This window comes from Hypanus sabinus, chromosome 2 (assembly GCF_030144855.1).
Source record: "Hypanus sabinus isolate sHypSab1 chromosome 2, sHypSab1.hap1, whole genome shotgun sequence".
Lineage (NCBI taxonomy): Eukaryota > Metazoa > Chordata > Chondrichthyes > Myliobatiformes > Dasyatidae > Hypanus > Hypanus sabinus.
Genome location: NC_082707.1, coordinates 89,440,192 through 89,467,355, shown reverse-complemented (window position 1 = coordinate 89,467,355; position 27,164 = coordinate 89,440,192). Strand labels below are relative to the sequence as shown.

The following is a 27,164-nucleotide window of genomic DNA, read 5'->3' as shown; positions in this document are numbered from 1 at the left end:
AGGCTCGGAAATTGGAAAAGGTCACACTGGCCAATGCTACATACTAATAGGGTTAACTTGGACAGAAATGTGGAGATGACTGATTTGGCTTTGATAAGAATCACATAATTTCCTTGCAATTTAATACTGGTTTGAGTAAATCTTGTGAATAATTCTGATAAATAAGCAACGCCCTGCCTAATATTCCTAAGTTGATTATGGAGCATTTGAATCCTCAAAGAATTTCATCACAATTTCAAAAAGTGCCTAAAATATTTCTCTGATGGTGTCCTTTTGAGAGACATTTGCCTTTTTGTGCAACAGCAAGTATCCAAACTGTTCATCATTCTCAAAACAAGGCTCTCGAAATAGTCAAGAATTGAGAGCATGGGACTGGATTTTATTTACTTTCTCAAGAAAGTAACAACCCCACAGTGGCATCCTATCATTGATGGTACCCCATCTGTGGCACAGGCAAAAATGTTGTTGAGTGGAATGTCCTTCTCTTTGAAAACTTGCTCAACAACCTAAAATATTGACTCTCCCTTCATATCTGTTTCTAGTCCCCTTGCAAATAATAACTCTTGAACCATACTTTCGTCTTTTATGAATTAAACATAACCAAGAAGCAACAATTTGTTGCCTGGCTAAGTTGACTCATCTAACAGCAGAGCAATTTTTGTTGTCCTAAGTATGTTGTACAATGCACCTACTAAGTTCTCAGGTATTTCATCTATTTGTCTTTAAACAGGTTTTCACTGAGCAGAATTGCTTTAACTATTTGTTCTGGTGACTTAGGCAAAGATGTGCTCAGAACCTCCCTTACTGCTGGCAGTGTCAGTTCTTCTTCAGTTGTATGGGGCTTTCCAATTTAGCAAAGAGCAATGAAGTATTGTGTGAAGAATGCAAACCATTACCGTTTTGTTGTGAAGTGCTGGCAAATGTATTTTACATTTCTGAAAGTTTTCACCAACTGAAAATAAGCCAAGTTCTTGTTTGCTTTATCAAAGTGTATTTTGCTTTATCAGCTTGGATGATTTTATTGCTTCATTTAAAAAAACTTTTCACACAATATACACATTGGTGGCTTGGTGCTGATTCAAATCCATATTTCAGATGCTCCACAATATACTGTCTACACTTCTTTTTCGTTTGGTCTACTTCTGCCCTTTTTGTTACAGATTAATGACCACCGTCAATCACCTACTGTTTAAGTCCAACCTCAAGTACTGCAATCAATAAAGGGAAAGTTATGATGTCATCATAGCTCAGGCAAACCTGACTCTCCACCTGAGGGTACATAAAGTGGGGCAGTGATATTTTGATTGGGCTGTGAGCCAGGGAAATGCAGTCAAGACTATTCAAAAAGACAGATTCTGAACTTTATCCCATTGAACGCCATACCCTAATTCACAGGAATTGCATCATTGTGTGATTAGTGTATGGGAATTGAAGTGGCTAACACTGTTCTACAGTAATGAACAGCAATAATGTATGGACCAGGCCTGGAAATAACATGATTTCTTCAGTCCAAATTTTGCATATGCCAAATATAGAAATACAGAAATGGTACATCGCTTTACAAAAACTATAACGTACTTTGAGCAAAGTCTAAGAGGACGGTGGGTTAACAAGAGATGAGGTGATTATTATAATCAATTATGAGGCACTGAGGGTCAAATAATCATAATAAATAATTCATTTCTTAAATTAAGCCTGTAATCCCTCCACTGCCCCCCTTGCTACTGAGCACCTGTGCACTTAGTCTTTATTGCCCTCTTAGAAACTTCCATTGCCCTCGGGGAGGGGGGGGGGCATATTATCCACTTTGGGAACCACTGGTCAAGACCAATTTCTGTGATGAATTCCGTGTTCTTTTCCACACATAGAACATTACAGCACACTACAGGCCCTTTGGCCCACAATGCTGTGACAACCTTTTAACATATTCTGTGATCAGTCCCTCCCACATTGCTCTCCATTTTTCTATATCTATGTGCTTACCTTAGAGTTTCTTAAATGTCTCTAATGTATCTACCTCTATCACCACCCCGGCAACACATTCCATGCATGCAACACTCTGTGTATAAGTCTTGCCTCTGACATCTGCCCATACTTTCCTCCAATCACCTTAAAATTATGCCCTCTCATATCAGCCATTTCCACCCTGGTAGTCAACTCAATCTATGACATCGATTATCTTATATAACTCAACCTCATCCTCCTTCATACCAAAGAGAAAAGCTCTAGTTTGCTCAACAAATCCTCATAAGACATGCTCTCCAATCCAGGTGGTGTCCTGATAAATCTCCCCTGCACCCTCTCTAAAGTTTCCATTTCCTTTATATAATGAAGCCAACAGAACTGACCACAATATTCCAAGTGTGGTTTAACCTGAGCTTTATAGAGCTGGAACATCACCTCACGGCTCTTGAACTCAATCTCCTGATTATTGAAGATTAACACCACATGCACCTTCTTAATAACCCTATACCTTCTACAGCAAATTTGAGGGATCTATGGATGTGGACCCCAAGATCCCTTTGTTCCTCCACACTGCTAAGAATCCTGCAATTAACCATGTATTCTGCCTACAAATTTGACCTCCAAAGTGATTCATGTCACACTTACCCATGTTGAACTCCATCTGCCACTTCTCAGCCCAACTCTTCATCCTGTCAGTGTTTGTTGTAACCTACGACAAACATCTGTTTATGGTTCTCCAACCTGATGTCAATAATCTATTTCCCTTGTTGACCTGAACTTGTATATTCCCAAAGCATTCTGTGTGAACTTCCTCATCCTCAATTTCATTATAGCATCAAAGGATATACTCTAATGGCCATATTATTCCTTCTCCATGTTCCTGCACTTGGAGGTGAAGTCTTCAGTCACTTTCTCCTTATGCCATTCCTAAATACCTCTTCTTCTTAACTCAAAATTATGCTTCCTGCCAAGTCCTTGATCATACTAATCCCTTAATTCCCATCCAAAGTAGAGCTTTCTTTTTCCTTTTCAAACTGATTTGCTGAAGGTCCCCTGAAATACTTTTTAAATTAACTTAACATTGGTGTAGTTCTTATTATGTTGACCATATCAACTTCAAATACTACAAGGGCAGATTCTTTCAGTCTTTGCAGGTTTAGGTGTCCAGATTGAATGTGAGTAAGTGGTTGTTGGCATGTTGACTTTGAATGTGTAAGGTCTCCATGGAAAAGAAAAGACATTTCTTGGAGGGGTTGTATAGTTGGGTTATTTGAGCTGATTGTGGAAGGCAGTTGCTGAGGCTGGAAGCTGCATGCTGAGGATATGGTGAGCAAATTTCTGCTGCTGCCAATTAATAGAATAGGCCATAACCCCTCAGGCACCAAGGCCTTTGACCTTGCAAAAGATATATATGCTGGGTCCACTAAGGCCCAGAGAAAATGAAAGATCATTAACGATGTACATTTGAGCAGCGGCAACTAATTTTCTGATGATGTGGAAATTATTTTCGTCAGTACAGAGAAACAGGTACACCTACACTAATACTGTTAATGATCTTGCAAATAGTGAGAGCTAGAAAGGGTAAAACCTATGCAGATGATAGATCAGTTTATTAACATGTGTTGATCTGACCATTTTGTGTGAAGCCAGTGGTCGCCATTGGAATGAATGTTACTGACCCAAAACCTTACCCACTCATGCTCTTTCTTTAGAAGCCTTTTCCCATTTATGCAATTGTCATTCTAAATGCTAAATATTTGCCAGAAATCCATTGCCAGATTTAACTTAGAATGAGTAATTTATTAATTTTATTATACTTGCTCATGATGTGGGCCGTGTTTGATGCTTTCTGCCAGTTGGTGAACAAATGATTAAATGTCCTATTGCCAGAAAAGATTTGTGATCAGACTCAGTTTATAGATTCTTATTACAGCATAACTTTTCCTGGCACTTTGGCAACACTTTATCAGAATCCATCCACAGAAAAGAAGGGTGTGGTTCAACATTAATCTTCTTAAGTATTTAGAGGTTTCTTCACAATTTGTTTTTCTGCCAATGCTTGCAAAACAAGCAATAAGATTTAATTCAATTTAAAGAGGAAGCCATTTCTGGTCTTGGTACCTTCTTGATTCCTTTCCTCATTAAGTCTTCTTTGTCATGGAAATTCAGCTGAAATTGGCAACTGAGTATTGTCTCATGTACCTTGCCTATTCCTGGCAGAACAACTATTTAACTGAGCTATTGGACAGGAGTTTTACATTCATTAGCTAGAAAGAAAGCCGGCTGATGGTGTAGTGGCATCTGCACTGGACTTTGAGGCACAACAAGGAACAACAAAAGCAACAAGAGAGAAAGAAGTCCAACATTTTGCTTTGGATGTGATAAATTCGTACAATGGGAAAGGAATCTCCTCAGCCTCATTTTAGGAATAGTACCTGCTCCCCACATTAATAATAGTAAAGTAAAATACACCAATATAATAGTGGCAAGCTAATTATTCTAAGAGAACTTGAATAGGACTTAAAATTATAAAATATAATTTTAAAATTAAAATTATAGAGTGTAAAGTATTCTGCTCGACCATTGAGGTAAATCTGGGCAAACAATTAACATCAGAAATGCTTGGCAGAATATGAGGTTTAAGCTTCAGTATGATCCCCTAGCACATTATCTAAGCTTTTGATCCAAAGCAGGAATGAGAGATTATTGTATTGTCACATTTCCCATCCTTTGAAAGATTTGTCAAACCATGGCACTCTTGTGGCTGACTCAGGGGACTACAAAAGGTCGCATTATATTTACAAGCTGGAAAAATATCTTCTTCAGTTAAAAGCAATGGTTATGGTATACTTGTATAGGTGATCAAATTCCCTACAGATGATGATGCAGCGAGTTACAATGCTCTCCAAGGTACATCTGTAGAAATTTACGAGTGTCTTAGGTGACACACCAATTCTCCTCAAACTCCTAATGAAATATAACTGTTGTCGTGCCTTCATTGTAACTGCATCAATATATAGGGGCCAGTATAGATCCTCAGTGAGGATGACACAGAGGAATTTAAAATTGCTCACTCTTTTCACTTCTGATCCCTTGCTGACGACTGGTGTGTGTTCCCTCAGCTTATCATTCCTGAAGTCCACAATCAATTCCTTGGTCTTACTGACATTGAGTGGAAGGTTGTTGCTGTGATTCCACTCAACCAGCTGATGTATCCTCATCACCTTCTGAAATTTTGTTATGTTGTTCGTATATTTACAAATGGTGTTTGAGCTATGCCTAGCCACACAGTTGTGGGTGTAGAGAGTGTACAGCAGTGGACTAAGCACCATCCTTAATGTGTGCCGGTGTAGATATCAGCTATGTGGAGATGTTTTTTCCAATCTTCATTGACTGTGATCTCTTGGTGAGAAAGTCAAGAATCCAGTTGCAGAGGGAGATACAGATGCTGAGGGTTTCTTACCAGAATATAATATTAATGGTAGGACACTTGGCAGTGTGGAGGATCAGCAACATCTTGGGGTCCATGTCCATAGGACACTCAAAGCTGCTGTGCAGATTGACAGTGCTGTTAAGAAGGAATAGGGTGTGTTTGCTTTCATCAACCAGTTCAAGAGCCGTGAAGTAATGTTGTAGTTATATAGGACTTTAGTTAGACCCCACTTAGAGTACCATGTTCAGTTCCAGTCACCTCATTACAGGAAGACTGTGGATACTAAAGAGACAGTGCTGAGGAGATTTACAAGGATGTTGCCTGGATTGGGGAGCATTCCTTATGAGAATAGGTTGAGTGAACTTGGCCTTTTTTCCTTGGAGCAACGAAGGATGAGAGGTGACCTGATAGATGTATATAAAATGATGAGAGGCATTGATCATGTGGATAGCCAGAGGCTTTTTCCCAGGGCTGAAGTGGCTAACACAAGGGGGCATAGTTTTCAGATGCTTGGAAGCAGGTATAAGGGGGATGTCAGAGGTCAGTTTTTCACACAGAGAGTGGTGGGTGCATGGAATGCATGGCCAGCAGAGGTGCACATACAACAGAGTTTTTAAAGAGACTCTTAGATAGGTACATGGAGCTTAGAAAAATAGAGGGCTATGCGGTAGGGAGATTCTATGCAGTTTCTAGAATAGGTTACATGGTCAGCAAAACATTGTGGACTGAAGGGCCTGTGATGTGCTGTAGTTTTCTATGTTTCTATGTATGAATGTGTTGAATGCTGAGCTGTAGTCAATAAACAGCAGCCTAATGTAAGTGTTACTATTGTCCAGGTGATCCAAGGCCGAGTGGAGGGTCAGTGAGATTGCATCTGCTGTAGACCTATTGTGGCAGTAGGCAAATTGCAGCATGTCCAGCTCCTTGCTTAGGCAGGACCAGATTCTGGTGATGACCAACTTCTCAAAGCACATTAGCACAGTAGATCTGAGCGCCACTGGGCAATAGCATTTGAGACAAATCATCCTGCTCTTCTTGATTGTCGCCTTTTTGAAGCAGGTGGGAGCAGCAGCAGTGGGAGATTGGAGATGTCATTGAACACTCCGCCAATTGGTTGGCACAGGTTTTCAGAGCCCTACCAGGTATACCATCAAAGCCTGACACCTTGTGAGAGTTCACCCTCTTGAAAGATGTTCTCACTTCAGCTTCCAAGCCAAGGATCACAGGGTCACCAAATGCTGCAGGGATTCACATAGAGTTAGGTTATTCTCCTTTTCAAAGCGTGCACAAAAGGCACTGAGCTCACCTGCGAGTGAAGCATTGCTGCCATTCATGACATCAGGTTTTGTTTTGTAGGAAGTAATGGCCTGAAAACCCTGCCAAGGCTGATGTGCATCTGATTCTGTCTCTAAACTCAATTGGAATTGTTTTATAGAGTCACAGAAACAGACCCTTCAGCCCATCTAGTCTATGCCAAACCATTAATCTGCCTCGTCCCATCAACCTGCACCCAGACCATGGCCCTCTATACCCCTCCCATCCATGTATCTATCCAAATTTCTCTTAAATGTTGAAATCAATTTGACATCCAGCACTGGAGCTGGCAGCTCGTTCAACACTCTCACCACCCCTTGAGTGAAGAAGTTCCCCTTCATGCTCGCCTTAAGTATTTCATGTTTCACTCTTAACCCATGACTTCTGCTTGTAGTCTCATATAACGTCAGTGGAAAAAACCTCCTTGCATTTATCCTACATATATACCCCCTCCCCCCCCCCCCCCCACAATTTGTATACCTCTATCACATTTCCCTCAATCTTCTACATTCTAGGGAATAAAGTCGTAACTTATTCAACCTTTCACTATAACTTAGGTCCTCAAGTTCTGGCAACATTCTTGTAAATTTTCTCTGCACTTTTTCAACTTTATTAACATCTTTCTGTACGTAGGTGACCAAAATTGCAAACATTACTCCAAATTAGACTTCATTGGATAGAATTTCATAGAATTTCAACATAACATCCCACATCCTGTACTCCTGTAGTTAAAATCACCGACTCTCACAACCTTATGAATCTTGTGATCCCTCTACAAATTTGCTCCCTCCTCTAAATCCCGCGGACTTCTGGTGGTATATAATATAACCCCATTAATGTGGTCATACCTTTTACATTCCACAGTTCTACCCATAAAGCTTCACTAGCTGAGCTGTGATGCCTTGTCTGCATTGTTCGGCTTTCCTAAGCTAGTGTCATGTGTGGCTGTGATACTTCTCTCCCAGGTGAGCTCAAACAATTTCATACATGCTTTGAATGGGTGAATAAAACTATACCCGTGTGAAATTGGGAACAGATGTTATCAGGGAAATGTATGGAAGAAATGTGGCAAATATTCAGTGGATATTTGCGTGGAGTTCTACATAGGTACATTCCAATGAGATAGGGAAAGGATGGTAGGGTACAGGAACCCTGGTGTACAAAGGCTGTTGTAAATCTAGTCAAGAAGAAACAAAGAGCTTACAAAAGGTTCAAAAAACTTGGTAATGATAGAGATCTAGATGATTATAAGGCTAACAGGAAGGAGCTTTGCAAAGAAATTAGGAGAGCCAGAGGGGCCATGGAAAAGCTTTGCTGGACAGGATTAAGGAAAACCCCAGGGCATTCTACAAGTATGTGAAGAGCAAGAGGATAAGACGTGAGAGAATAGGACCAATCAAGTGTGACAGTGGAAAAGTGTGTATGGAACGAGAGGAGATAGCAGAGGTACTTAATGAATACTTTGCTTCAGTATTCACTAGGAAAAAGGATCTTGGCGAATGTAGGGATGACTTACAGTGGACTGAAAAGCTTGAGCATGTAGCTATTAAGAAAGAGGATGTGCTGAAGCTTTTGGAAAGCATCAAGTTGGATATGTCTCTGTGACTGGACGAGATGTACCCCAGGCTACTGTGGGAGGCAAGGGAAGAGATTGCTGAACATCTGTCAATGATCTTTGCATCATCAATGGGGACAGGAGAGGTTCTGGAGGATTGGAGGATTGTGGATGTTGTTCCATTATTCAAGAAAGGGAGTAGAGATAGCCCAGGAAATTATAGACCAATGAGTCTTACTTCAGTGGTTGGTAAGTTGATGGAGAAGATCTTGAGAGGCAGGATCTATGAACATTTGGAGAGGCATAATATGATGAGGAATAGTCAGCATGGCTTTGTGAAAGGCAGGTCATGCTTCACAAGCCTGATTGAATTTTTTGAGGATGTGACTAAATACATTGATGAAGGTAGAGAAGTAGTTGTAGTGTATATGGATTTCAGCAAGGCTTATTGAGAAAGTAAGGAGGCATGGGATCCAAGGGGACCTTGCTTTGTGGATCCGGAACTGGCTTGCTCACAGAAGGCAAAGAGTGGTTGTAGATGGGTCATATTCAGCATGGAGGTCATAGTGTGCCTCAGGGATCTGTTCTGGGACCCCTGTTCTTCGTGATTTGGATGAAATCCAAATTTCATGGATGAAGAAGTAGAGGGACAGGTTAATAAGTTTGCTGATGAAACAAAGGTTGGAGGAGTTGTGGATAGTGTGGGGGACTGTCAGAGGTTACAGCAGGGCATCAATAGGATGCAAAACTGGGCTAAGAAGTGGCAGATGGAGTTCAACCCAGATAAATGTGAAATGGTTCATTTCGGCAGAATATAGTATTAATGGTAAGACTTGGCAGTGTGGAGGATCAGAGGGATCTTGGGGTCTGAGTCCATCGGACACTCAAAGGCGCTGCGCTGATTAACTCTGTGGTTAAGAAAGCATACGGTGCATTGGCCTTCATCAAACATGGGATTGAGTTCAAGAGCAGAGAGGTAATGTTGCAGTTATATAGGACCCTGGTCAGACCCCACTTGGGAGTACTGTGCTCAGTTCTGGTCGCCTAACTATAGGAATGATGTGGAAACCATAGAAAGGGTGCAGAGGAGACTTACAAGGATGTTGCCTGGATTGGGGAGCATGCCTTATGGAGGGTTGGAGGATGAGAGGTGACCTGACAGAGGTGTATAAGATGATGATAGGCACTGATTGTGTGGATAGTCAGAGGCTATTTCCTAGGGGTGGAATGATTAGCACGAAAGGGCACAGTTTTAAGGTGCTTGGAACTATGTGCAGAGGAGATGTCAGGGGTAATTTTTTTATACAGAGAGTGGTGAGTGCGTGGACTGGGCTGCTGGTGACGGTGGTGGAAGCAGATATGGTCGGGTCTTTTAAGAGAGCGTGGAGCGTGCTGTAGGTTTCTATGTTTCTCTATGAATCCCTGCAGCACCTGACGACCCTGTGATCTCTGTCTCAGAGGCCCTGATGTTATACCTGGTGGGTCTCCGAAAATCTGTGCCAACCAACAGGTGGGAGCGTTCAAGGACACCTTCAATCTCTCTCTGCTTCCAAAAAGGGTGACAATCATATCAGCGCCCAAGAAGAACAGAGTGAGCTATCATACTGATCTACTGTGATGAACTGCTGTAAGAGGTTGGTCATGGCTGGAATGAACTCCCACCTAAGCAAGGACCCAGACCCACTGCAATTTGACTATAGCTACCAAAGGTCTACAGCAGTTAAAATCTGGACTTTAAAATACAGCATCTGGACAGTTAAAATACAGCAGTCACCTGGACAATATGTCAGGCCGCTGTCTATTGAATACAGCTCAGCATCCAATACAATCATTCCCTCAACATTAAGCAAAAAGTTCCAATAGCTGGGCCTCTGTACCTCCATCTGGAACTGGATCGTTGAGTAATGAAATATGCTCTTGGGAGTTCAGTGCAAATGTCAATCCTGTTTAAACAGCCACTCTAAACATTAACTCAGGTGGTGGTGCTGTGGTTATTATAAAACCAGTAACCTAGAGGCCTGGATTAATAACCCAGAAACCAGCCACTGAGTTCCCACCATTGGTACTGAGTTACTTCAATTATGTTATTAACCTAGATTCCAAAAGACAATGAGCGATCGTGACCAGAAAACTACTAAAATTTATAAGAAGCCTCTGGCTCACTGATGTCCTTCGGGGAAGGACTTTTGTTTGATTTCAGACCAATGTGGTCATGTATAATAAATACGTATGAAAACCTGCAATTCAGCTGAGTATGCAGAAGGACCAAAGTGTGGAAGTTCATTCGGTAGGACCATTCTGGTAATGCAGCAGAAGCTAGGTAATGATTCTGGCCTTTCCAGTGACACACAGGTGCTAAGAGATTATTTAAAATATATAAAACTTACAGAGACTCCTCATGGATACAAGTTTGATGGCAAATGGCCATTTCTTGCTGCTGGCAGACTTTTGTGGATAAAGAGAAGCTGGAATTGAGGATGATGGTGACCACTACCACCGTGAGCAGAATGACCTACCATAGCAAGGCCTTCCAGTCCTAACTTCTGCTTCAGCTATCAAGAAGAAACAGTACGATTGCTGCAGAAAGCTGTATTTTTAGCAAGAAACAAAAATATTGTTCTGCTTTATTAATTAATTCAATGAACTTTATTGAACTTAACTTAGTTTACCTCTGCTGGAGATGGAACATCATCACTGAAATGCACCCTGTTATGTGCAGACTGATTCAGTTTGTAATGATGTGATTCAATATTGATATTGCTTTGTGTGGCCTTTTCACTGCAATGCTTCATGAATCAGAGAGGTATTCCATGACATTTTCCCTTCGTATATTTTACAGTGGTTGTTTATTACTGTTCCAAGTGTTAAATAAATGGGGTAGGTTCAAGACCAAACAGATTGGACTGCCTACTGGAGAAAACTTGTCAAAGGTTCAAATCCTAGAAGTCAGGACAGCAGCAAGTTAAAGAGAAATCTAAAATGAAATGGAAAATGCAATGAGATACAAGTTGGGAAAAAGAATTTTGTAAAGTTTATCGGAAGGAGAGCAGGAAATAAAGAACTTAGTAACTGCCAGGGACCAGGAGCTCACTTTTCCAGGGAAGCTTATAGATATGAAGATGAACCTTGTTGAATGATGATTGCACATCCATTTGTTAATCTGGGGGCATTGGAGAGTGAGCTTTCCTCGGTGTTTATTATTGATCGACACTGTTTCATAGTGACCCTGAGATACATTTCTGCTTTATAGGTGTTACGAATGTGCAGCAACTCTGAGGGGCCAAAGGGTACAGAGTAGCCCCCTCCTTTTTGAGAATCACAATATCGCTGTTAATTCGGGTCTGGGACCCAGGAAATGAGAGAGAGATGTCCAGAATACACAGGCTTGGTATGTGTCCTGGCCTCAGCAAGGTGGAACCATTGATAATGGCTATTGTCTCTTGGAGACGGAATTGTGTATTGAGTACTGTACTATTCATTGAAGCCCTCAGGGGATGACCAGAGTGGGCTGGTTGAGGGATTGCATCATCCCAACCTGATTGACATCTGAGACTCCGTGAGTAAGGATAAGAGAGGGTCTGGGGAACAACCCCTTTAGACGCACCAGGAGAAATGCTAGAAATCCCGTGACAGTGTTTAATAGCAACAGCCGGTGGGGGACTTGTATGCATTCTTCCCCTTTGCTTGGGATTAGGGCCTTACCATGGAAGAACGGCTTTAGCTAAAGGACTGGCTACACCAACAGAACTCTCGAAGGATCAAAATCATAAAAAGGAAAAGCTGGCAAGTTTCTAAAAATCTCTCTTGACTCCAACCAAAGGCTGCAGCCTGAATGAACTGAGTGACTTTTATATTTCCATCGGACAATACATTATCCCCTGGACAACGATAGAGCTTATTTCTTATTGATTATTATTATACCCGCACTTTTAGATTTAATATTGACGACGTATATTATCTGTATGTTTGCATTGATATTATTTTTGTGTATTTTTATCAATAAATACTGTTAAAAATAGTACCATCAGACTTCAACGGACCTCTCTATCTTTGCTGGTAAGTGACTCAGTTACGGGGTTTGTAACAATAGGCCACTAATATTATGGGATGGATTCACCAGATGGACTGAAATGCTGATTTTGAGAAAGCAAGGGATGGGTGTCTTTGCTTCATGATAAAATCTTGTGGTGCTCGGACATAGCAATCTTTTCGCACTTGTTAATTTGATCTGGAACACTGCTCCCTGGCCTTTAACACTAACATGGAAAAGGATAGAATCAGGACAGGAAAATTTTTAATTGGGTTAGGGCAAATTATGAAGCTGTAATGCTAGAACTTGCGGGTGTGAATTAGGATGATGTTTTTGCAGGGAAATGTACTATGGACATGCGGTCGATGTTTAGGGATCTCTTGCAGGATGTTAGGGACAAATTTGTCCTGGTGAGGAAGATAAAGAATGGTAGGGTGAAGGAACCATGGGTGACAAGTGAGGTGGAGAATCTAGTCAGATGGAAGAAGGCAGCATACTTGAGGTTTAGGAAGCAAGGATCAGATGGGTCTATTGAGGAATATAGGGTAACAAGAAAGGAGCTTAAGAAGGGGTTGAGGAGAGCAAGAAGGGGGCATGAGAAGGCCTTGGAGAGTAGGGTAAAGGAAAACCCCAAGGCATTCTTCAATTATTTGAAGAACAAAAGGTTGACAGGTGAGGACAATATGAGTGAGGTTGATGTTTTGGAGCATGTTGGTATTAAGGGAGAAGAGGTGTTGTAGTTGTTAAAATCCATTAGGACGGATAAGTCCCTGGGGCCTAATAGAATATTCCCCAGGCTGCTCCATGAGGTGAGGAAAGAGATTGCTGAGCCTCTAGCTAGGATCTTTATGTCCTTGTTGTCCACAGGAATGGTACTGGAGGATTGGAGGGAGGTGAATGTTGTCCCCTTGTTAAGAAAAGGTAGTAGGGATAGTCCGAGTAATTATAGACCAGTGAGCCTTACGTCTGTGGTGGGAAAGCTGTTGGAAAAGATTCTTAGAGATAGGATCTATGGGCATTTAGAGTATCGTGGTCTTATCAGGGACAGTCAGCATGGCTTTGTGAAGGGCAGATCATGTCTAACAAGCCTGATAGAGTTCTTTGAGGAGGTGACCAGGCATATAGATGAGGGTAGTGCAGTGGATGTGATCTACATGGATTTTAGTAAGGCATTTGTCAAGGTTCCACATGATAGGTTTATTCAGAAAGACAGAAGGCATGGGATCCAGGGAAGTTTGGCCAGGTGGATTCAGAATTGGCTTGCCTGCAGAAAGCAGAGGGTCGTGGTGGAGGGAGCACATTCAGATTGGAGGGTTGTGACTAGTGGTGTCCCACAAGGATCAGTTCTGGGACCTCTACTTTTTGTGATTTTTATTAACGACCTGGATTTGGGGGTAGGTTGGGTTGGCAGGTTTGCCCACCACACAAAGACTGGTGGTGTTGTGGATAGTGTAGAGGATTGTTGAAGATTGCAGAGAGGCATTGATAGGATGCAGAAGTGGGCTGAGAAGTGGCAGATTGAGTTCAACCCAGAGAAGTGTGAGGGGGTACACTTTGGAAGGACAAACTCCAAGGCAGAGTACAAAGGAAATGTCAGGATACTTGGGAGTGTGAAAGAGCAGAGGGATCTGGGGGTACATGTTCACAGATCCCTGAAAGTTGTCTCACAGGTAGATGGGGTAGTTAAGAAAGCTTATGGGGTGCTAGCTTTCATAAGTTGAGGGATAGAGTTTAAGAGTCACGGGGCAATGATGCAGCTCTATAAAACTCTGGTTAGGCCACACTTGGAGTACTGTGTTCAGTTCTGGTCGCCTCACTATAAGAAGGATGTGGAAGCTTTGGAAAAGATACAGACAAGATTTACCAGGATGCTGCCTGGTTTAGAGAGTATGCATTATGGTCAGAGATTAAGGGAGCTAGAGCTTTATTCTCTTGAGAGAAGGAGGATGAGAGGAGACATGATAGAGGTATACTAGATATTAAGAGGAATGGATAGAGTGGACAGCCAGCGCCTCTTCCCCAGGGCACCACTGCTCAGTACAAGAGGACATGGCTTTAAGGTAAGGGGTGGAAAGCTCAAGGGGGATATTAGAGGAAGGTTTTTTTACTCAGAGAGTGGTTGGTGCCTGGAATGCACTGTCTGAGTCAGTGGTGGAGGCAGATGCACTAGTGAAATTTAAGAGACTACTAGATAGGTATATGGAGGAATATAAGGAGGAGGGTTATATGGGAGGCAGGGTGTAAGGGTCGACACAACATTATGGGCTGAAGGGCCTGTATTGTGCTGTATTGTTCTATGTTCTATGTTCTAATTACTGTCCATTCTCCTTACCGGGAGAGTTCTCCTCTGTTATCCTGGTCGCAGTTTACGTACTGCCAAACGTAGATGCTAAGTAAGCGCTTGAAGTATTGAGTGCTGTGATTAACAAACAAGAATCAACCTACCCCGAGACACCTTTCCCATCACTGCTGGGGACTTCAATCGATGAGCAGCTACAGGATTTCTTTGAGTCGGTGGACTGGGATCTGAACGAATAAGCTAAGGTTGTCATGGACTTTATAAAGTCACTCATAGATGAGTGTGTCCCCACAAAAATCATTCAGTCTTCCATAACCAGAAGTCCTGGATGAACCTAGTGATCTGAAATATGCTGAGGGCCAGATGTATGGTATTCAGGTCTGGTGACCACGTAAAATACAAGACATCCAAGTGCTATCTTCTCACATGTGTTGTTGCAACTCCAGACCAAACTGGAATGACAGAAGAATGCTCAATAGCAGTGGCAGGGTTTGGATGCTATTACCTCCTACAAGGTAAAACCAAGTGACATACGTGACAACAAGGTTTTGCTCCCACATGCCTTTTATGCTTATTTTGATGGACAAAACATGAAGGCACCCTCATGACCTCCCACGGCCCCAGCCGACCCTGTGATTTCAGACTCTGTGGCCGAAGCAAGATCTTTCTTCAGAAAGGTGATCTGATGAAGAGCATCTGGCCCAGACTGGGTACCTGATGGAGTACTGAAGACCCGTGCTAATCAACAGGTTGGTGTGTACACTGATAACTTTAACCTCTCACTTTGTCAGTCTGAAGTACCTATCTGCTTCAAGCAGGCTTCAATTATACTGGTGCCTAAGCAGAAGGTGATAACTTGCCTCAATGACTATCAGAATCAGAATCAGGTTTCTTATCACTGGCATGTGTTGTGAAATTATTAACAGTAGAAGTACAATACAATACATGTTAATATAGAAAGAAAAATAAATAAATAAATAAATAAATCAGTAAACCAATTGCAATAAGTATATATATATATGTACATTGAACAGATTAAGCACAGTGCAAAAACAGAAATAATATACATTAAAAAAGTGAGGTAGTATTCATGGGTTCAACTATCATCCAGGAGTAGTTATATCCACTGTGATGAGTTTTTTTGAGAGATTAGTGATGAAACATTCCACTTCTGCCTAGGAGTGACTCAGATCTGCTTCAATTTGCCCATCATCACAACAGGTGAAGAGCAGATGCCATTTCATTGATTCTTCACTCAATTCTGGAACACCTGGACTGTGAAGAGGCATATTCAAGGATGCTCTTTATCGACCACAGCTCAGCATTCAACTCTATCTTCCCCTCTAAACTAATGAATAAACTCCAAGACCTAGGCATCAATATCTCTTTTTGCAACTAGATCCTCAATTTCTTCACTTGCAGATCCCAGTCAGTTTGGATTAGTAACAAGGTCTCCACAATTACAGGAGCACTACAAGGCTGTGGCTTAGCCCCTGCTCTACTCGTTTTAAACTTAGGACTGTGAGGTTAAGCACAGCTCCAAAGCTATCTTTAGGTTTGCTGACGATACCATTGCCATTGGCCGAACTAAAGGTGGTGACGAATCAACATATAGGAGGGAAATAGAAAATTTGTCTGAATGGTGCCAGAACAACAACTTATCACTCAATATCATCAAAGTGCTGATTACAGACTTCAGGAGAAGGAAACCAGAGGTCCATGAGTCAGTCCTGATCAGGTGATCAGAAGTAGAGAGGATCAACAACATTAAATTCTACAGTGGTATCATTTCGGAGAATGTGTCCTGGGTCCAGCACATAAGTGCTTCTACTTTCTTAGAAGTTTGCCAAGACTTGGCATATCATTTGAAAATTTGACATTTTATAGATGTGTGGTGAAGAGTACACTCACTGGTTGCTTCACGGCCTGGAATGGAACAGAATGGCCTACAAAAATTAATGGATATGGCTCAGTCCATTACAGGTAAAACCCTCTGCATCATTCACATCTGCAGGAGTGCTGCGACAGGAAAGCAACAACCATCATCAAGTGCCCCCCGCTCTCTAGGTCATGCCCTCTTCTCAATACTGCCATCAGGAAAGAGGTACAGGGTCCTCAGGTCCCACATATCCAGGTTCAGGAACAGTTAGTATCCCTCAACCATCAGATTCTTGAACCAGAGTGGATAGCTTCACTCACCCCAGCAATGAATGCATTCTATAACCAATGGACTCACTTCCAAGGGCTCTACAATTCAGGTTCTGATTTTTTTTTCTTCCTTTATCTATCTATCTATCTATCTATCTATCTATCTATCTGTCTGGCTATTTATTTTCTTTCTTTTTGTATTTGTACAATGTGTTGTCTTTTGTACATTGGCTGTTTGCCCATCTTTGTTGTGTCAAGTTCTTCATGGACTCGATTTCTTTATATTTACTGTGACTGCCTGAAAATATTAATCTCAGGATGGTATATGGTGATGTATATGTACTTTGATACTGAGTATATTTTTTAGCGTGTCCTCCTTTCATTAGAAACTAAGCGTATGAGACATTGAGCATATGATGATCATTCTGTTTCATGGTTTTTTCTGCCATTCAACAGATTATTGCTGAATTTCTGCTGCATTCACCTTCTTATTTGTACTATATTTGCTTCTATTACAGCATCTACAGCTTTTGGAGATGGAAATTTCCTATGATTTTTGTTCTTCTGACTGCAGATATTTCTGCTCACCTCAGTGCTATTTGCCAGAACCCATGTTACAATAGTTAGACCCTCAATTGCAACTGCCCTAACGTGGGGTAAATAGTTTATTACTGTCACATGTAGCAAGATATATACAGTGAAAAGCTTTGTTTTGTATGCTATTCCAGAAGATCATTTCAAACATAAGTGCATTGAGGTAGTACACAAAGAAAAGCAATGGCAGAATGCAGAATATGGTGTTACAGTTGTTCAGCAAGACAAATCAGGTGCAAGGGCCATGAAGAAGTAGACTTAGAGATCTTTATGGTAAATGAGATCTCTTCAAGATCTTATAACAGAGGGACAGAAACTATTCTTGAGCTTAGTGGCACATGTTTTCAAGCTCTTGTATCTACTGCCTGATGGAAGGGGAGAGAAGTGAGAATGATTGGGGTGAGTGGGGTCTTTGATTTTGTTGGCTGCTTTCCCAAGGCAGAGCAAAACTTTAACAGAGTCAATATAGATGAGGCTGGTTTTAGTGATGAATTGTGCTGTTTTAATAACTCTGCAGATTCCTGAGTTATGGGAAGAGCAGCTGCAATACTGAACCGTGGTGCGTTCTGTGGTGAACCTCTAAAAATTGATCAGGTACATGCCAAATTTCCACAGGCTTGTGAGGACATAGAGGTACTGGTGTGTTTTCCTGGCCATAGTGACTATATGGTTGAATGCATGTCCGGCATTATAATTACTTGTCTGACCACCTCTTGCAGAGGCGAAGAGGGACAATGTTTTCATGCCTTTGAGTTAGATAATTAGACACTGAAGTTCCACTCCATAAACCTAAAATTAAAACTTAGGTTGATATTCCAATGAAGAGGTTCTGAAGTGCCTTCTTTTAGAAGGGATGTGAGGTCCTATTTGTTATAAAAGAATCTAGTACTTAAAAATTCTATGGCTTAATCAAAAGATGACACTGGGATATAGATGGCCTGGCTCACATTTATACCTCAACAATAATTACCCTCATAGAGTATTTTGTTACTTCCTTTATTACTGTCTTGGGACATTGTCCAAATGAAAAATGATCAGGTGTCCTGGACTGCACGCTCACTGATTGTAAATCATTCTTGAGGTTATCAAAGATACTGTATAAATGCTCATTTTTATTCCAGTATAACCGACGACTAGTAAAATACATTGTAAACTGACAAAACCACTGGCGCCTATTCCACTCTCTCTGACTGCAGGAGCTATCAGACTAACGGTGGAAGGAAAGTGGATTAATTTTGATTTGTTTTAAAACTTGGACTTTATTTGTTACAAGAGTTTCCAATGGACTTCCCGGTCTTTAAACAAAGCAGGGTGGGCTCAGAGGCAGGCACAGGGCCATCATTTAGATCTGATCAAGGAAGGGACCGCAGCAGTAAGTGACAGATCGGCCCACACACAATCAGGTTTAGCTGCTGGTCAAAACACACATTTATGATGCACTTCAGCTGATTCGGGCCCTTGGATTTTGCAACGTGAACTCTAATAAACAGAACCCACTTGTTTGTGTCAAAATTCAATAAACTGGCAATAAATAACTGCCACTAGATGAACCTTTGTACTCCAGCCTATTTTACCATTTATTCAGCTGTAGAATCTCCACTAAATGTGCTTATAAAAAATATGCTTGAAACAAAAAGTTGCAATATTCTGCAAATTGGACTGAGCTATAAAAATAAGATGTTATTGAAAAATGGGGCAAAGATTCTTGCAATCCATGGGAAGATTAAACTCAGTTAAAAGGATATATATGGAGAGGAGTTCGCTTCACTAGGATTATGTAAAATGGGAAGGACCTTGGTCCATTGCAAGAACCTTTGTTCCATAGCACTTTGGTGCAATGGAACTGAAAAGAGTGAAGTTGCTTCATTTTAAAATGGAAAATGAAACCAATGAGATAAATGAAATAATATTGAATGTCTGGTGTTGTACATTGGCATTAAATAGAGGGAAAATGTAAACGTGTCCTGACATGCACACGTGTAGATTAACATGTTCAGAACATTCAATAACTATTTGAGATATCATGAATTAATTATGTTATTTCTCTTTAGTCTTCAGTCTGTGATGGTCACATTCTCCAGAAACCAGTGCCATTTCCAGTTGACATATGTGTCTCCAGAGCATTTGCCACACCATTTTCATGGGGCGAACCTCACCTCTGCTCTCCTCTCCCAACCCTGCATTTACTCTGCCCTACCAGATAATCCCGGGGGAAAATGGGGAATAAATGATAACTAATGCACTGGTTAGTAGGTTAATTGGTAATTGTAAACTGCCCTAAGATTAGGCTACGGTTAAATAGGTGGGTTGCTGGGTGGTGTGGTACGATGAGCCCAAAGGGATTCGTGCTGTATCTCTCCATAAGTACCGTTTCCAAGGTGACAGGCCAATAAAGTTTACTTAGAGTCACAGTGTAGAAGCAGGCTCTTTAGTCCATCGAGTTAGCATTAACTATTAATCACTCATTTACACTAATTCCACATTCCCTCATTAAAATAAAATATTCTCTCTCGGATCCCACCAGATTCAAGCATTCATTAACCCTACTAGGGGCAATTTACAAACTCAGCATAGGCAACACCTGAGGTCAGGCTGATCCTGGGTCACTGGAGCTGTGAGGTAGCAGTTTAACTAACTGCACACTTGCCAAACATAATCTCTCTGCGCAGACACAATCCACAAAGCTGGTCTCCCAATCCAAAATTCCGTTCAGAGAAAATGGCACTGAATGCTGCTTGCAACAGGGTGTGAGCATCAATATTATTTATTTTTACAGAGAAAACCAGTACAAAGGAATTTTGCCTATGTCAGTAAGCAGATAGAATGGATAAAAAGTTGGGTGTTTGTCCGCTACTGCAAACCCAGCTGCTACAAGGCACACAAACCGTAGATCAAAATGGCAAGAATTAGCCCTGTGTGAGGTAGCTACTCTGCCAGTATGACAGCATTGCTCTGGCATTGCTCTATTGTTGTCAAATGTACTCGAAACAAACTAAAGCTTCTGTGTGCCACCTGGACAGATTATTGGATGCATGAACATATCATGTTGGTAGAAAGAAAAACTGAATGCTGAATATGTAGCAGCTGAAAGAAAGGACTGTGCAGGTAAATAATTAAATTGCAAGGGCCACAATGACAAAAACCGGGAGATCAATGGTTCACCTTTAGCATGAGAGGTCCACTCTTGAGTCTGATAGAGCTGTCCTAGAGCCAGCATGAATGCTATCAGGAAGGATGTCATCCTCCAGGCTTGGAGAACATTTTCCATTTTTACAAATGCCAATTGTAACAAAATGAAGAATACAAATATAGCAGTGAAAGTAGACAATCCAATCCTTTGAATTCATCCACTCTATGGTTGATCTGCCTTAATGCACCTTCCTGCACTACCCTCATTTCACTTCATGCCTTCAATATCCAGATAACCAGGAATCTCTCTAAACGCCGAGGATCCACAGTCTCCTGGGGTGGGAACTTACAGAGATTCACCTCTTCTGGGTCATCTCAGTCCTAGATGGTCTACACCTAATTCTGAGAGTGTGACCAGATTTCAGGATAAACAATTTCCGTGCGTCCAGTCTGAGGTTAGCTATCATTCTTCAACAGTATACCAAAGGGAGTAGGGAGTATTGTGTACTCTCACAGCACTCCGGCTATGAAAGCAGTTTTTAATCTGGGGTCCGTGGACCCCTCAAGGGTCAGCAGATAGATTCCAGGGGGTTCCTGAACTTGGATGGGCAAAAAAAAAATCTTTATTTTCACTAACCTCTAACTGAAACTTAGCATTACCTTCAATTATAAATATAGGCAACAAGCCACTTACTACGATTAGAGTTGAACTCAAAAAGCCTTGGAAAATTCTGGTGTTCCCTGAGAGAAGCCTATCCTCATCTTGTAAAGTGAGCTTTGGATGCTTTAACTCTATTTGCAACAACATATCTTTGCGAATCAGGATTTTTAACACTTGTAATCATAAAACAAAATATTGAAATCGATGGGATATCGAACATGACATGTGTGTTGCTTTGTCGAAAACCACCCCACAGTTCAATGTTTTTATTCAAGCTAAGCAACACCAGTCTTCACACTGATATGTCTTTAAACAATAAAATTTAATTTTAACTTCCCGATATTTTAGAAGAATAGTGTTGTTATTTAACGTGTTAATAAAGAAGTATGTATATTACTAAAGCACAAATCTGTATTTTAATATTTTGATAACTGTATTTCAAAATAATTGATTTTTTTTTGTAATCCTATGTATTTCATTTTATATATTTAAATACATTATTCTGAGGAGGGGTCCATAGGTTTCACTGGACTGACAAAGGGGTCCATGGCATTAAAAAGATTTAGACCATAAGACATAGGAGCAGAATTAAGCCATCTGGCCTATTCAGTTTGCTCCGCCATTCAATCATGGATGATGCTTTTTTTGTAACTCCTCCTCAACCCCAGTTCCCAGCCTTCTCCCCGTAACCTTTGATGCCATGTCAAATCGAGAACCTACCAATCTCTGCCTTAAATACACCCAACAACCTGGTCTCCACAGCTGCATGTGGCAACAAATACCATAAATTCACCATCCTTTGGCTAAAGAAATTCCTCTTCATCTCTGTTTTGAAAGGGTGACCCTCTATCCTGAGGCTGTGTTCTCTTGTCCTAGATTCTCCCACCATGGGAAACATCTTTTCCACATCTACTCTGTCTAGGCCTTTCAATATTCAAAAGGTTTCGATGAGATCTCCCCTCATCCGCCTGAATTCCATTGAGTACAGAGCCATCAAACCATGTTAGTTTAGAACCCCGGCCCAAGACGAGAGCATTGTTACTCAGGTATGTAGACAAAATATGTACACAATACTCCAAGAGCAATATCATGTAAGTGTATTTGTCAGCCAGCATTGACATAATGGGCTGATGGGCTTGTTTCTGCACTGTTTGGCTCTGAAACCTGAGGTAATTTACATTGGTCATTGGTAATTTACATCTGTCCATCCATGCTTATTTGGGATGCAGGAGGAAACTGGCCGGAGCAAACGGGAAGAGGGGAAACGTGCAAACTGCACCCAGACAGCACCGGAGTTGAGGACTGAATCCAGCTTGAGTAGGAAACAAGCCATTGCCTGATGCTCTATGATGTCCAGTCTGGGAGGCTCTACCAGCAGAGTGAGCCAGAGTGCATGTTATTTCAGAGTGCAATTCACTGGAAACTGGAGTAGCCATGTACACAATGTAGATGTCTGAGACTAGGAATCCTTGGTGTCTAAGCTACCTCCTAACTCCACAAAATCAGTCCACCATCGACAAGGCTCAAGTCTGGGCTGTGATGGAATACTTCCATTTGCCTGGATGAGTACAGCTTCAATAAGTCAAGAAGCTTGACATCATCGCAGCCCACTTGATAAGTAACCCATCCACATCCATACACTCATTCCACCACCAATGCACAGTAACAGTTTGTACTATTGATAGGATCCAATGCAACAACTCACCAAGACAGTATCTTCCAAACTCACAGCCCCTACCAGCTAGAAGGACAAAGACAGAAAAATGTGGGAACATCACCACCTAGAAGTTGCTCTCCAAGCCACACATCATCCTGACTTTGAAATATATCACTTTTCCTTCACTGTTACTGAATCACATCCTGAAGCTCACTCCCCAACAGTATTATGGGCATGGCCACACCTCCGGAATGGCACTGGATCAAGTAGGCTGCTCACCATCACCTTCTCAAGGGCAGTTGGGGATGATCAATTAAATATTGGCTCAGCTTGTGAAGGCTACCTTTCTTCAATGAATATATAAGAAAACATAGATTAATGTTAGTGACAACAATCTGCCGGTGGAACTCCACAGCTCGAGCAGCATCTGTGAGGCAAAATGAATTTTGACTTCAAACACTGACAATTCCTCCCACCAACCACCCCCACTTCAAAAATGCTGCTTCTTTTACCCACTGAGTTCCTCACTTCAGATTCTAGCATCTGTATTCCCTTGTGTTTGTTTAATAGCAGCGACCTCTCACCCTATCAAGTGTTCTCCTGAGGGCCGATTGGTCTTTCTCAAGGCACACCTTCGAACGTTGTAGTTCTCGTTTCTCATTCTCTAGCTGTGCAACAACCCTCTGCAAGCTGGCTACTCGCTCCTGGGAAGTGTGCTTTTCTTGTTGAAGCTTCTCGATGAACTTCAGCACCTCCTGCTCACTCTCCTGTCTCTGCTGCAACATCTGGCAAAAGTACAGAGTTACACATATGGAGTTCAACCAAAACTTAGAGAAGAACAATCACTTTCTAATGCAATATTTTAATGTAAAATTCTGACCTAAGAGAGGCTAATCATCAGTATATAAATTTCTGACTATTGCTATAACACAGAAAAATTAAAATTGTGCTCCGATTTTGATGTTTGGAGGGTTAGTAAATTTGCTGATGACACAAAGATTGGGGATGTTCTGGATAGTGTGGAGGGCTGTCAGAGGTTACAGCAGGACATTGATAGGATGCAAAACAAGTCTGAGAAGTGGCAGATGGAGTTCAACCCAGATAAGTATGAGGTGGTTCATTTTGGTAGGTCAAATATGATGACAGATTATATTATTAATGGTAAGACTCTTGGCAGTGTGGAGAATCAGAGAGATCTTGGGGTCCATAGTACACTCAAAGCTGCTGCGCAGGTTGACTCTGTGGTTAAGAAGGCATACGGTGCATTGGCCTTCATCAATTGTGGGATTGAGTTTAGGAGCTGAGAGGTAATGTTGCAGCTATATAGGACCCTGGTCAGACCCCACTTGGATACTACAGGAAGGATGCGGAAACCATAGAAAGGGTGCAGAGGAGATTTACAAGGATGTTGCCTGGATTGGGGAGCATACCTTATGAGAGTAGGTTGAGTGAACTCAGCCTTTTTTCCTTGGAGCGATGGAGGATGAGAGGTGACTTCAGAAGCGCATAAGATGATGAGAGGCATTGATCATGTGGATAGTCAGAAGCATTTTCCCAGGGCTGAAATGGCTAGCGCGAGAGGGCATAGTTTTAAGGTGCTTGGAAGTAGGTACAGAGGAGATGTCAAGGGTAAGTTTTTAGGCAGAGAGTGGTGAGTGTGTGGAATGGGCTGCCAGCAATGACGGTGGAGGCAGATATGATAGGGTCTTTTAAGAGACTCCTGGACAGGTACATGGAGCTCTGAAAAATAGAGGGCTATGGTTAGCAATAGGTGATTTTTAGGGTTAGGACATGTTCAGCACAGCTTTGTGGGACTGTATTGTGCTGTAGATTTTCTATGTTTTTATGTCTGTTTTACCCAGGGAAAGCCAATCAAAAACCAGGGGTCATAGACTGAAAGTGAGAGGGGAAGGATTTAAAAGGAATCTTCTTTACCAGAGGGTGGTGTATATATGGAACAAGCTGCCAGAAGTGGCTGATTACATTTTGAAGATACTTGGACAGGTTCATGGATAAGAGTGGTTTTGAGGAATAGGGCCAAACTCGGCCAAGTGGGACTCGCTCGGATAGGCACTTCGGTCAGCTTAGATGAGTTGAGCCATAGGGCCTTTTACTGTGCAATACAACCCCATGTTCCACATTAAATATCAAACTATGCCTCTTGAAAACATCTAGGAATGAAGACTTGAGAAAATTACCATGTATGGATCATTACCATATGAAAATACAGGAAAATCCATTGTGAGGATATTATTAGAAAATATTTCTGAAATGACTAAAGTGATGTATTACAATGATGAACATGCTGCTATATATACTGATAGTCTTCAGGATTGTAGCATTGATCTATGACGAATGCTTCAGGAACCACATTCAGACTACAGGAGAAATCTGCAGGAGGTACCACAGATGCCAGGTTGCAATCCATTTTCACTCTTTTTCCAGAGAGACTGCTGAACTAAGTAGCCTAGGCCACCCCCACAGGCTACATTCCACCCTCAAGGAGCATTTCAGTAGTAAGGAGAGAATGAACAGTTTGAGATTACTTCCCATGGAGTTAAGGAGGTTGATGGATAATATGATAGAAGTATACACAATTATGACAGTTTAGATAGTGCAGGTATTTAAGACAAGACGGTGGGAGGTGGAAGGTTTAGAAGGAATTTGAGGGGAAATTTTTTGCACGCATGCAGTACATGATTTTATTCTGGAATGTTCTGCCTGAGGTGGTAGAAGCAGAGCCTCTCACAACATTTAAGAAGCATGTAGATAAGCACTTGAATCACCAGGGCATAGAAAGCTGTAGACCAAATGTGGGTAAATGGAATTACAATAGATACGTATAGCAGTTAGCCTGGTCAGCAAAGGGCCTATTTCTGTGTTGTATGTCTTTATGGATGAGAGCCTTTATGCCTTTATAACTCAATTGCTAGAATAAACTGTAATGTGAAAAACATTTTTAAAAAGCGGCAGTTCCACAATATGGCTCATGTATGACTAGGTCCTGCTCTCAAGGTCAATTCTGGAGACTCGGCCATCTGATCAGGGGCAGAGGTCTCTGTGATATCAGGGGGTATATAACAGAGGCTGCTTATGTCCTTCACTGATCCTTGTTAGATTCTGTTTGCCCCCAGTTCTTTCAAATCTCTGTAAGCACCAGAGTGCAGAAAAATGGAGTGCCAGCCACTAATTACCCATGAGACAATACTAGCGGTCTTACTAGTCACACTCACCCTTCTCCTCGCAGTTATTAAAGAGTGATAGCCTCAACTAATATCCTCAGTATACAATTTCTACACTAGTGACATTGGAATAGAGCTCACAGGATAAAATGGTGCTCTTTAGTATCAGTAGTTATTTCATTTTTGATTAGTTTTTATATATTTATTTTAATCAACAGATGTTGAACATATAACAGTACAGCAGCAAAACAGGCTATTTGGCTCCTAAACACAATGCTAAATTAAACTAAATCTTTTCTACTTGCACTTGGTCCATATCCCTCCATTCCCTGCACATTTACCTCTCTCTCAAAAACATCTCTAAAAGCACCACTATCATTTCTGCTTCACCACCACCCCGGCAGTGTGTTCCAGCCAGCTGCCACTCACTGTGTAAAAATCTGTCCCGCAGTATCTTCTTTAAACATTATTCCTCATATCTTAAATGTCTAATACTCGGCAAATCTTTCCTGGGAAAAAGATTCTGACTGTCTACACTCCCTACACCTGTCAAAATTTCATAAACCACTGTCATGTCTCCCCTCAGCTCTACAGAGAAAGGAAAGAATGGGGTGATCCAAATTGCATATAGTACTCCAAAGTAAGGCATAAGCAAATTTTATATAGTTATATAAGACTTCCTTACTCTTATATTCAATGCATTAAGCAATGAAGGCAAGCTTGCCTTATCTATTCACATGCCACTTTCAAACAATCTAGTTAGACTCATACACCACTCTCCTTACAGTCATTACAGTGTAATAGGCTCAACTAAAGGCCCCAGCCTGATATCTGTCATAAGAGGGCGTGAGACTGGACCCAAATGCAGGACGCAGGCACTGAAGTACTGGGGGTAGGATGGGACAAGCTGAAGGATAGGACAAGGTATGGAGACCATGGCATTTGTGGAGATCTTGGAGTTCAGAGATGATCTTGGGGTCCAAGGTGGTCTCGAGGCTTGGCTGGAGGCAGGAGTCTCAAGGCCTGGCTGGAGGCTGGGGTCTCGAGGCTTGGCTAGAGGCTGGGGTCTCGAGGCTTGGCTAGAGGCTGGGGTCTTGAGGCCTGGCTGGAGGCTGGGGTCTCGAGGCCTGGCTGGAGGCTGGGATTTCGAGGCCTGGCTGGAGGCAGGGGTCTCGAGGCTTGGCTGGAGGCAGGGGT

The 27,164-nt window shown here is 41.7% G+C and overlaps 2 protein-coding genes across 4 annotated transcripts in view; one reads left to right on the top strand and one right to left on the bottom strand.

Moving 5' to 3' along the window:
- Positions 1-27,164, bottom strand: part of crocc2 (ciliary rootlet coiled-coil, rootletin family member 2) — a 356,976-nt gene that overhangs the window by 35,375 nt on the left and 294,437 nt on the right. For 2 of the 3 annotated variants that reach the window (XM_059950227.1, XM_059950236.1), the window contains exon 33: positions 23,370-23,570. In XM_059950227.1, coding sequence (XP_059806210.1) covers positions 23,370-23,570 — 201 coding nt within the window. The remainder of the gene's footprint in view (positions 1-23,369; positions 23,571-27,164) is intronic. The other variant, XM_059950243.1, reaches the window with a different exon arrangement.
- Positions 1-27,164, top strand: part of LOC132381077 (uncharacterized) — a 244,472-nt gene that overhangs the window by 183,112 nt on the left and 34,196 nt on the right. The window lies entirely within an intron of this gene.